Source organism: Mobula birostris, chromosome 12 (genome assembly GCF_030028105.1).
Source record: "Mobula birostris isolate sMobBir1 chromosome 12, sMobBir1.hap1, whole genome shotgun sequence".
Taxonomy (NCBI): Eukaryota; Metazoa; Chordata; class Chondrichthyes; order Myliobatiformes; family Myliobatidae; genus Mobula; species Mobula birostris.
Window position 1 is genome coordinate 62,944,565 of NC_092381.1, and position 12,599 is coordinate 62,957,163.

General features: G+C 37.8%; 1 protein-coding gene across 2 annotated transcripts in view; it reads right to left on the bottom strand.

The window, feature by feature from the left end:
• Positions 1-798: 798 nt before the first annotated feature.
• Positions 799-12,599, bottom strand: part of alg6 (ALG6 alpha-1,3-glucosyltransferase) — a 56,256-nt gene continuing 44,455 nt past the window's right edge. Inside the window, exons 10-13 of one of the 2 annotated variants that reach the window (XM_072273910.1) lie at positions 12,031-12,101; positions 5,638-5,706; positions 4,919-5,117; positions 799-3,888 (exon numbers count right to left, since the gene is read on the bottom strand). In XM_072273910.1, coding sequence (XP_072130011.1) covers positions 3,691-3,888; positions 4,919-5,117; positions 5,638-5,706; positions 12,031-12,101 — 537 coding nt within the window. In that variant the 3' untranslated portion in view covers positions 799-3,690. The remainder of the gene's footprint in view (positions 3,889-4,918; positions 5,118-5,637; positions 5,707-12,030; positions 12,102-12,599) is intronic. The other variant, XM_072273909.1, reaches the window with a different exon arrangement.

Sequence of the window (12,599 nt, forward strand, 5' to 3'; positions counted from 1 at the left end):
CCTTGTTGATTGATTTGATTTAAAAAATGCATTTCACTGTATTTTCTATGTACGTGACAAATAAAGCAACAACAATGTGCTCAAGACTTCTGATAGAAGAAATTAATTCCAACACTTTTCTAGAATTTAAATTGGAAGCAAAATCTAGGAAGCAAATCAATGGCATTCTTGCATATGTCAATGTTTAAAAATAGTAGCAATTTTTTTTGTCTTTAGATGTAAAGTAGAGCCAGCAGCATAACACTGATTGGAAGATATTCTAAAGGAGACTACAGGCCTAAATATATTTTTCCAGTAGCTCCACGGAGGCTAGCTTTTGTTTTTAAATTACAAATTTTTATATAAATACTTGGGAGCAACACTACTTTGCTCTCACTAACCTATTCCCACTCCCTGCCTGACACATACAACATAGTGATGATCATAGTCAATAAATGGTTAATGCAGGAGCTTTCTGCCATTCGACAGCTGGTGCTTCCAAGATCCATTTTCCAGTTGTGCATCAGGTAGATCATATAGCTCTCACTTTATCACCATGTGAAGCCAACTGGGAAAAAAACTGAGAAGGGATGGTGGTGGTGATGGGGCTGGAAGGAGGGTGATGGTCTGGAGAGAGGGGGTGGGGATGGAAAACTATCCCAAACATAAAACTAATGTTTTTATACTGCAGTAATAACCAGGAAAGGACAGTCTGCATCTATATGACAGAATGAGCTACTGACATGAGAGATCACTGCCATTTCTTCTGAGCATTCTTGAGCTGCTTGGCAGCCATGACCCTTACCAAGCACATGATTAAAAAGAGATTTTCATTGCATTGCCCTGGAGGTGTCTCGTTCAATGTTCTGGGCCTGTCATTTGCTCAGAATGTCATGAATGTCATTTTCCAGTGCAGCTGGAGGGAGCAAAGAATCTTGCTCACCTCATGGTTATGCTGCTTTCCAAATTCCAAAGCCCATTAAAACACAAATAAACCCAGAAGAGATGAGAAAGCAGGTGGGAATGTGTGGCCTCCAGTAGGTCATGACATCTTAATTTTATTAACCATTTGCTAATAACTTTGTTGCCTTCACTATTAGAAATGAATATAAATGAACACAGAATGAATGCTGTGTTATACATATTATAACAACAAGCTTCAGATTTAAAGTGACTGAAATTAGTAATTTTCAGCTGTTTCAGATTATTAAATGGACATTTTGGTAATATGTAAATCTTAAATGAATTAACAGCTGACAATGACAAAAAGACAATTCTACCTCAATTCATGTGGAAAATATTTTGTGATAAAATTTAAAACAGCAACTACATCAGTTGCTGTAACCATCTTTTACACAACTCTCATATCTCCCATTTACAACCTTTTTTTTCTTTAAGATAATAGCAAGGAATAAATCTCTAATCTATATTCCCTGTATCAATATTAAATCATCCCAATGAAATACAATACTGGTGAGGTACAGTGCAAAATTTAATGGGTTCTGCACCAGCTTTCCTCAACTTTGGACAGGTGTCCTGATGCTCATGGGCACTGTAGGGTTTGAACTGATCTTTAGACATTTACTGTGTATACAATGGACCCATGTCTATTGAGAATTGGGCTGATACTAAGTACACCCAAAACAGTAAACTACATGAATACTCTCAAAACTCAGTTGTTAACATGCAATTCAAGTGAATCGACATTCAAGTGTTATTTTCCATTCTAGCTGCATCGTTAATGAAGTCCATTACGGCCGGTCGTAGTAGTGCCAATGGATTACACTGTCACTATCTATAAGGAGTTCCTCTCCGTGACCATGTGGATTTCCTCCGGATGCTCCGGTTTCCTCCCACATTCTAGAGATGTACCGCCACTGTTAGTGAGTTGTGGGCATGCAATGTTGGCACTGGAAACGTGGCAACGTTTGCAGGCTGCCTAGCACAAACCTTGCAGCACACACACGTAATGCTGGAGGAACTCAGCAGGCCAGGCAGCATCTATGGAAAAAGTACAGTCGATGTTTCGGGCCAAACCCTTCAGTAGCACAATCCTTGTTGATTTTATAAAAAAAAAATGATGCATTCCACTGTATTTCCTATGTGCATGTGACAAATAAAGCTAACCTAATCTCACACAAAAGAGAGGTAATCCACTTCATTAAAAAAACAAAAATGGAGTGTTTGTTCAGTGATACGTAATTAAAAGATGGTGTTCAAAAGGATCCAAATCCTCCTATTACAAACTATTAAGACAGCAAGACAGCACCTGGAATCCCATAAATTGATCCAACCTCTGCACGCACGGCAGAGTATAGTTGCAAAAGTTAATCAAATTGATTTCTGGAATTTGGGTTTGGCTTTTCAGCAGAAATTAAGCAGACTGGATCTATATTCTCCATTTTAGATGCAAACTAATCTCATCAAAAGATACAAAATTGGTAAACTGTTGGAGGGCTTTACAGGGTAGATTTAGGGATGAAATTTTCTCTGTCTGGTAGAGGAGGTTGAATCTTGAACTAGGGATCACAGCCTGAAATGAAGGGATTGGTCACTGAGAACTAAAATAAGTAATGAGTCCAGCCAGAGGGAGAGGAATGCTGGAAACTCCCAAACTAGATGCCAAGCCATGCAATTATATCCAAGATAGAAATCAACACATTTTTGGATATTAGGGAATGAAGGGATTAGTGCTGGAGAATGGCACTGATCTCCCGCAATCTGCACAAGGGATGGAATAGGCCACTCCTGCTACCAAATTAGTTTTTATGTAAATTTTAATTGTCAGGTTAAGAAAGGGGCAGGATATACCACAATTATAAATGGGTGGGTGTGTGGGTGTACATTATTTATATATACACACACACACACTCTGAAATCACACATGAAACATCTCTAGAAAAATTGCAGTCTGCACTTTCAGGAAAAATGGTAAAGTACGTAAATTAGGTCGACAAGAATAATGGAATTTAACTCTTAGAGAGTCCGGCATTGTTCACAATGTTTTGGATGTACTACCTTAAAAACAACCGTGACAGATTGGAGTATTTCTTTAATTGGATTTTATCTTTGTCTGATTGTGGATGAGATCAGTACGCTCCCAACCCTTTACAGTGTATTTCCTCTCTTCCCTAAAACCAGGAAGCACACATCAATTGTTTTACTCACTTCTTATTTAATGTTCTCTTTACAAATGGCCCAGGGTCAAAATCTGAGCATGCTGGTGCATGTATCCTTTTTGTTTTCTTCACTTCCTCTCAAAGGGAGTGGCCAATACCAAGATATGTTATTAACTTAATGCCATTAATCTTGGTTACTTTATGCAGGTGTAAAAGTACTGTCAGAATAATAATTACTGGAGACATCATATATAAACTTAATCTTTTCCACAAAAGATACTCAAATTGTTGCACTTGTCATCAAAGTTCATTTGATAGTCAGGAGCAGCAAACATGGCTGATTTCTCACCTCTTTAAAATCGGTGTTTCCGTGGTCACATGAAACATCCTAACTGTTAGATCAAATACAGCAGAAAGACCCAGGATCCATGGTGCTTTCTTCAGCATGTACTGATATATTGAGGCAGATAAGTTAATACATAATTTTTTAAAATGATAATTTTTACATTTTGGACCATAGAGTATCATTTATTTACTGTAATATACAGTGGAACAGATTCTATTTTTGCGCTGCAATAAAACAAACAGTGCTCTACTTCACTTTCCGTTGATGCTTCTTGAACACAGGCTCCGATAGATGCAGAATGTTGAAGTACACCAGGAAGATCAAGAAGTGGAAGCAGGAAATTAGGGACACCAAGACGGGGAACAAGTCTGGCAGTTGTGGTGGAGGAACTAGTGTTACACTAATCAAACTAAGACTTGCCATGGCTATCACAGATAAAAGGAACTGTAGGAATAAAAAAAAGTTGTTTGTTACGGTTTTTTTTTTTTTTTTTTACACATTCAACTACAATTTCTTTAATCCATTTCATATTTTAAGGGTGTAAATCCCAAATACTGAAACATATTTAATAATCTTAAACCATAAATAACCTATAGATTCTATAACCCAACACTAGCTGTATAGTATCATAGTATGTCTAAACTATGAAACAAACCAACCCGAAAAATAAATCGACAATCAATTCTTGATGCAAGAGAAAGTAAAATAATTAAAATCAGTTCTCCAGTTTCAGTTTGTTCTTTAATTAGAGCTCTTCAGTAGGAGGTCAGAGGGTTACGGTCCCATATGGTACTCCAGAGATATTAGCAACAAGTTCTAGGCTCATACTCCAATGCATTTCTCAGAAGAGAGAGCTGTCTTTCAAATAGGACATTCTAGAGCGACCCGTTTGCTTCTTCAGGCGAGTACAAGAGATTCCTTAGCATTATTTCAAAGCTATGTATTCTTTATTGGCCTTTATGTTAAGAAGACCAATTAGATGAACTAAAGATAGACACTTGTTTTTTTCACATGCCCCCTCAAAAGAAAGCTCCCCCTTTAATTACGATTCATGCTAATTGCTGGGCAACACTGAACTAACAAAAACCAAGATGAAGCATCTTGAGATCCATCTCATGCATTGCATATACAAAAACACACTTCAAATTCATCACAATCCAGAAACCAAGTGTTTACATTCACTTTTGTCAGTATTTGTACATTTCCTCGTAAGTTCTACAAGATTTGTTTATGCAGCTCTCTTGAATTCATTAGCATTTCAACCTTAGACGTGTACTGCTGTGAAAGTGTCCATTTCCTGGACTGGCCATTCCTGTGGCTAAGTTAATAATAGTTAGCTTCCTTTCAATTCCTCTGAACTGGATCACAACCCAAGACCCAATACTGAAGGCTTGGGTGCTTTGGAAAATAAAGACAAATTTAAAACAATGATTTTGCAATGAACCATTTTTTCTAAAGTACTGAGATTACTTACTGAAAGCTTTGGAACATATGATGAGATTGCAAAGTGTGGGATGTACCTCCTCAAGCTCTGCAAAAACGGCTGGAGCTGCAGATCCTCCACGGACACTTTTTCAAAGGCTGATAACAACTTTATTGTGACGAGAAGGAATGTCAAAGAGCTAACAATATAAGGAAGGAGTAGGCCATCTTTTAGCAACAGGGGAAACATACTGTAAGAACACAAAGGAAAAAAATGTCAAATGAAAAGTTGTATTCCAACTCAATTAGATTTACGTGTCTAGTGCTATCAAGTTAAACCTGTTACCTTGGATATAGTACTGGCAACTAAAGATTAACAATACTGACTTCAGCGTCTGTTGCTTGCTTTAGTGAGTACATTGCAAGGATGGATTGATCATTAAATTAGTCAGGCTTGGTGACATTTCACCAAAAAAACTGTCTAGTACCCAAAGCAGGAAGAAGACATGCCTTTAAGCACAAGAATTGGAAGCAGTTCCAAAATATTCTTTTGAATATTTAAAAGAATAATATGATTGTTATTTACTAAGACTATATAAGAGAAATTTTTTTAAAACTTGTTAAAAAAAAAAATGTTTTTTTTTGCCCCTGAATCTTGAGTTTCCTCTCAATTCTACTAGGAAAAGAAATGAAGAAATATTTAGACGTAGAACCAACACAAGTTGTACAATATACATGTAGTGATCTGCCATGTAAAACTATTGATCTTACCTAAAAGTTGATACCAGCAAAAACCAGGTTGTCATGAAGGGCAGTTCATGTAGAATCAATAATACAGGTCTGAAAACCAGCAAAATAAGAGCAGTATAAACAAAGATTTGGACAAAATTGAACTGAAAATATCAATAAGTAAACTCACAGCTTTATATGGGGTGAATTGCTCAGACAAAGGAGGTCAGGGGTTCAATCCCAGTCTGTGCTCCTTTAGCTCACCTCAGTCAGGGCAGTCGCAAATAGTCTTAAAGCTCTGTGCAGTGGGGAGATGGAATCCTGGACATTTTCAGCTGAATCAGCATGAACACTTAAAGCTTATATTTTAACAGGCACTTCATTGATATTGTTGACAGGAAATACCATGGTCTATTTGACCATATGATAAATAATCTTACATTCAATCAGATGACCAGCCCACTCAATTTCTTTCAAGGACAAAAAAATATTAAGAACGGACGTGTGGAAGAGGCAGAATAACAGCAGTATCAAACCAAAAATAACAGCACTAACGTTCCTGGGGAAAGTGCAAAAGATTTGTAACTTCTACTTATTATATATCCCTTTGTCTTTTATATGCCCATCAGCTAATAATTACTGATAGTAAACCAGATTAATCAAGCTTTATTGCACAGGAACAATTATTTTGAAATATTTCTAAGAAATGAAAATTAGTTCTGCCTTTTCACTCCCTCCCACTTTGCCAGTTGAATTAGCCACACAAGCGGGTCAGTAATCTTTGAGTGTGTGGTGCTAATGGAATTATGCACCAGGAAGGTTCATTCCCTTCAGAAAGAGAGGAAATTTGAACAAAAAAAAATTTTTAAATAAGAAAATGAATACAGGAGGAATGCCTGTGAAGTATTCCATCAAGAGTAAAAGATCGTTTAACAAGGTCATGTCATGATTGTTAACTGACAGGAAAAATTGGAATCAGATAACTAACTATGGAATAGTAATTTAATCTCTTATCTTTCCCAATCACTTTAGTAATAGAAATTTTATTCATGAACATACTTCACTTCAGCTGTTCCATTCAGTCTTGCATACAGATCCCAAACTTTTTTTTGATATATAAATAAGATTAATCTCAATTAAAAAAAATTAAATCTATTGCAGACTGCTTTCCTAATAGGGTAATTCATACTGGAATATCATTCTTCAAAAGCAGGCACTTGCCTGTACCAATGTATAATCCAGATAGTTGTTGTAAAATGATTGCTGTAAGTCTTAAGCTTTTCCTAACCCACATGCCAATCATAGCACCATACCGCTGCCTTAGTGGATAATTCTGGAACCTTCCTCATCTGTATAGCCTAATGCTTTGCTACACAATCAGCTTTCAGTGCAGGTCAATAAATTAATTTTGTCAATTTTAACCAATGCCAGCCACAAATTTACCACAGCTTAAAGCATTGGCCAAGTTGGTAATGTGACAGAAATCTTGAGCATAATTTGGATAGAAGCTAAAATGTTTTAATGCATTGGAACTATTTCAATGTTGCATTTATTGAAATGATACCTTAAACAGAATATTTAAATTATTTTGCAATAGGTCTGTAAACCAAGCTGCCAGGACAGATCACTGAACCTGATAGTAGAGTGACATTAAAAAATGGAAATTTCTTAAACCTATTAACGTGCTGTTTTACAATATATCTAACTTGCATAAGCAGATACAGAAACTAAAATGCAATAATTTTTAGTTAATGCAAGTTGAATGCATTGTAACATGTTATCTGTGTAAGTACACTGTGCACAGTGTTTATTATACTGTCGCTTTCAGCCATATACTCATCACTCATGTGTCTATTCCTTAAAGCATTGATTGCTATGATCACCATGGAACTGAGATTGGATTCACATTCGTCATACACACATCAGCCTGTCAGGTACAAGGAAAATATCTTCCATTTACAAGTAAAGCTTTTCCCCTTAGGTGAAAGCAGACTCTACAATAAGCTAAACAAATAACATTTTGAAGATTAATAATGGAACCAACTAAATTGAGCCAGACAAAAAGATCACTGAGGTCAAATGCCAAGGGGTATTAAAAATTAATATGGTGGCTTAAGTAGTTAAGCAAAATAGCTAAATAATTTTGCAACAGACCTGTAAAGCAAGTTGCTAGGAAAGATCACTGAACCATAGAGTTGAACCAGAGAATGAGAAATTAAATAAGGAACAAAATTGGTAGGATTGGTCTAACCAAAAAGGAATTCTTTTGCGAGGCTTAACGTTCCTTTCCTGTTCCCAAGAATTTCCTTATCTTTTCCTTAAGATCAGCAAATTGCCAATATTATTCCATACAATGCAATCACACAATGTGATCCGAATGGGACACTGAAACAACTTCAAAACACGCCTGCTTCTGAGTCACAGCTTCACTATCCACCCAACAAGTTCTTGGATGCTACTACAGTACTGCACAGTCAGTAGAGGTGCTGCTCCAGAACTCCAGCAACACAGGGTCAATCCTGACCTACAGTACTCTCCGTGTTGAGCTTGCATGATCTTCCTGAATGTTCTAACTTCCTCCCACATCCCACTGTGATATATAATCTAATTGTTTGATGTAAACTGCCCTTAGTGTGTTAATGAAAGGCAGAATTGGAGGGTTATAGGAAGTGCACAAAATAAGCTGATAAGGGGAGAATGGGAGCTTGATGGTCAGCATGAACCCTGTGGGACAAAAGGTCGATTGACAAGCTGTATACCTCAATGACGCTTAATTGTTTCCATTTTTCTTAACAGCATCAACATCAGTTGAGTTATAGGTCACCATCCAACTAACCATTCTTCACGAGTGAGTTCTTACAATACATTATGAATATTCAGGCTAGACATAACATAATGTGAGTCAATGCAAACTGCTTAATGAATTGCAAGAGCTTACTTGATTTGTATTTGCTCCCTCTTTCCAACCTCTGATGTGACTGACCTTGCCAGGATCAACTCAGAGCACAAAATTATCAAGATAGTATGGGAGTTCCCTTGTCTATTTTACACCAATAATACATCAGGCTGAACAGTTAACCATTCTAAACATGTAGCCACAATAGAAAGTAAAACACTAGCAAAGGATCAAACTTTTTAAAAATTAAATATTTGTCTCTATCTCTCTCTCCACACTCATGACTGTGTGGCTAGGCACAGCTCAATTGCTGTCAATAAGTTTGCCAATAACACCAATCCTTGTTGGCAGAATCTCAGAGGACAATGAGGTGGTGTACAGGAACGAGACAGATCACTTGGTTGAGTGGTGTTTCAACAACAACCTTGCACTCAACCAAGGAATTAATTGTGGACTTCAAATAGGGGCAGTTGGGAAAACATACACCAGTCCTCATTGAGGGATCAGTGGTGGAAAGGGTGAGCTTCAAGTTCCTGGCCAAAGAAGTCATGCCAGTGATTACTCTTCATTACTCATGAAGAAGGCATGGAAGTACAGTACCGGTAACATTGAAGTTCTGGCCATTACAGAGACTTGGTTGAGAGGAACAGGAATGGATGCTTAATGCCCAAGTTTTCAATGTTTTAGAAAAGATAGAGAGAGGGTAAAAGAGGGGTAGGGAAAGCTGCACTACCAATCAGGGACCATATCATTCCTGCACTTCAAGAGGACATAATGGAGGGCTCGTCTACTAAGCCTATATGGGTAGAATTCCAAAATAGGAAGAACGCACTGATGGGATTGTACTACAGAAACACACCCCACCCCCAGTAGTTACTGTAATATTGAGGAACATATATGCAGGGTTGTTGAAAAAAGGATCTAGTACTTTCCTGGCATGTATGACGAATAAACTCTTCTCCGACTTCCAACAGGTAGAGGTATTGATTTTAACCAATGTTTTGATAACAAACTCTGGCATCTTCATCAGGGATGATGCCCAGGCATGTTCAGGCTGGTGGTATTTATAGCCCCATCATCTGTCCTGATTGGTTAGTCCTCATCCAATCAGATTTCTGCTGTCCCACCTTGTTTACAATTGAATTCCAGTTCTTACTTATAGCAAGACCTTCACCTTAGTTAACATTCTTTTCCTTTAGTTTTATTTCAATGGTTTCCTTCACCAGGTGATCCCAAAGTCATTGGCACAGCACAGTAGTTTTGTGCTGTCAAAGTCAATCCTATGGCCTTTGCGAATGCAATGTTCTGCTATTGCCAATTTCTTCAGGTAACCCAAACAGATACACCTCCTGTACTTTTTGACTCAATATCTGTACCCGGTTGGAAGCCCGAGAAGAGTTTAATAGGGTTCCCAAATACAAACCTTCTTAGTGCAAGAGGTTTAGGTGGAGCAGGATTTGTTAGATGCATCCAGGAGAGTTTCTTAAATTAATATGTTGACAAGTCCAACAAAAGGGGCTGTACTGAACATGGTGTTAGGTAACGAGCCTGGCCAGGTGACCGACCTTTCAGTGGATGCGCAGTTAGGGAACAGTGACTACAACTCTTTAAGTGTTAAGATAATATAGATAAGGATAAGTATGGATTTGGAGGGAGTGTATTTAATTGGATCAGAGCAAATTACAAGAGCATTAGGCAGGAACTAGGGAGAATGAATTGGGAACAACTGTTTTTGGGCAAATCCATATCTTGGATGTGGAGAATGTTTAAAGACGTACCTGTCCTGCACAGAGTACAGAACAGGTATGTTCCAGTCAGAGGGAAGGACAAGGATGACAAAATAATAGAACCTTGTTTGTCAAGAGAGGTGACGAATTTAGTCGAGAAGAAAAAGGAAAGATATATAAAGTTTCAGAAGCTCGAATCAAACAGTGCCCTTGACGATTATAAAGAAATCAGTAAAGAACTCGAGGGGAAATGGAAAACTTAGGAAGAGCCATGAAAAGTCCTTGGCAAGAAGGGTTAAAGAGAATCCTATGGTATTCTGCACATATATCAAGAAAAGAAGCTAACTAGGGAGAAGGTAGGACCACAAGAATAAAGAGGGAAATATTTGTTTGGATGAAGAGGATGTGGGCTAGGTCCTTAATAAGTACTTTACATATCAGTATTTAACTAGGAGAAGGACATGGAGAATAGGGCGAGAAGAGCCAAGTACATTGATATGCTAGGGCATTCCGAGATAAAGGAGGTTGTGTTGAGTCTCTTAAAGAGAATTAAGAAGGATAAGTCCCCAGGGCCTGATGGGATATACCCGTTTTTGAGAGAGGCAAGAAAAGAGGTTGCTGGAGCCCAAGTTCTTCTCCTCTCAAGCCACAAGTGAGGTCTTGGAGGACTGGCAAGTGGCTAATGTTGATCCACTGTTCAAGAAGGGAACCAGGGATAATCCTGGAACTTACAGACAGGTGAGTCTCAAGTCAGTGGTAGGGAAGATACTGGAGAGAATTCTTGGGAATAGGATTTATGAGCATCTGGAAGACCGTGGTCTAATTTGGGAGAGCCAGCATGGCTTTGTGCAGGACAATTCATGTCTTACGAATTTGAACTTAACTTGAGTTTTTTTTTTGATGAGGTGATGAGAGTGATGAGGGTAGAGCTGTGGATGTCATCTACATGGATTTTAGATAAGGCGTTTGACAAGATCTCTCATGGTAGGCTCATCCAGAAGATTAAGATACATGGGATCCATTGTGAATTGGACATTTATATTCGGAGCCAGCTCATCCATAGAAGGCAAAGGGCAGTGGTCAAAGAGACTACTGTACTTTAAATATCGACAACTAACTAATTTGAACACTTAGCCAAAGCACATGACAGTCTGAAAATTCTAACTCACAGTATTACTTAGACAGCACAAGTGCCTCAAGTAACTTAAGTGAGCTTTCTTAATGTGTTAGAGTTATAATGGAAACTATCGGCACATATTTCCTCTGTTATTGCAAACAGACATTGTGTGTGTGTGTGTGTGTGTGTGTGTGTGTGTATATAGACATTTGTAGTCATAGCAAAAGAACACGATGTTACGTGAGTGATAACTATTGAACGGCAAGAAAAAGTGAAAACCTGTTCCAGTTCTGATGAAGGAACAATGAGCTGAAATGTTAACTTTTAGACTCTCCACATATCCTATGAGGCAACCCAGTATAATGCCAAAATGGGGAGAAAATGTTCCAATAAAAAAAATCATAACAGCATCATGGTCAATAAAAATACCAAACATGTCTGAGGAGATAATGGCCCACGAAGAGCAAGGTCCCAGATTCAATGCCAAGTGGACACCTGACAAAGGAAGATCATTCAGAGGAATAAACAGATTTCTCACTCCTGTGACCCCAGCAAAAGTGGGGCCTGGGTTGATCTGTAACAACCTTCCAAAAGTAGAACAATGCCCATGAAGAGCACCACTGAAGTGAGGCCGAGGATCACTTATCACATGGTTTATCTTGTAAGACATTAAAGAACAAATTCCCAAAACTTACATAGCTGCCAGAAGTATAGATTTTTCATGAACTTGGAATGAAAACAGGAAAAATGATAAGGAACAATTGACCTAGAAATTACAAAAAAAAGAGAAGAAATTTAACTTAGCTTGTGCCAGTTACATATTGCAAGAAAGTATCAACATATTCTCTTCAAACTCTTAATTGTGTTCCCTTCTAAAGAATCCCAGTACATAGAATGGTACAGATTCACAAATGTTAGCAACCCTGAGAAACTTTAATTTAGTTATTGCTCTTTTCCCAGTTGTCAATGACTCAAGATAGAGGGATGGGGTCCAGAGCTTGTCCTGTGATTTTCCACTTGTATTATCTCAGATCAAGAAATGTTCAAGTGGAGCAGTGGCTAAATGGACTTCAGAAATTTTTATCACTATTTAAATATAGTCTCTTACTTAATATACAGGGGCTCAGAGATAAATGCTACACAAGGATAACTTGCATAATTGTATAAATGAAGAGCAGGGTCATCATAAGTCCCAGCACAATCCAATATAAAAGATAGCCCCTCCTCATAAAGAACACCAAGTCTAATCATTATCGCCAAAGAA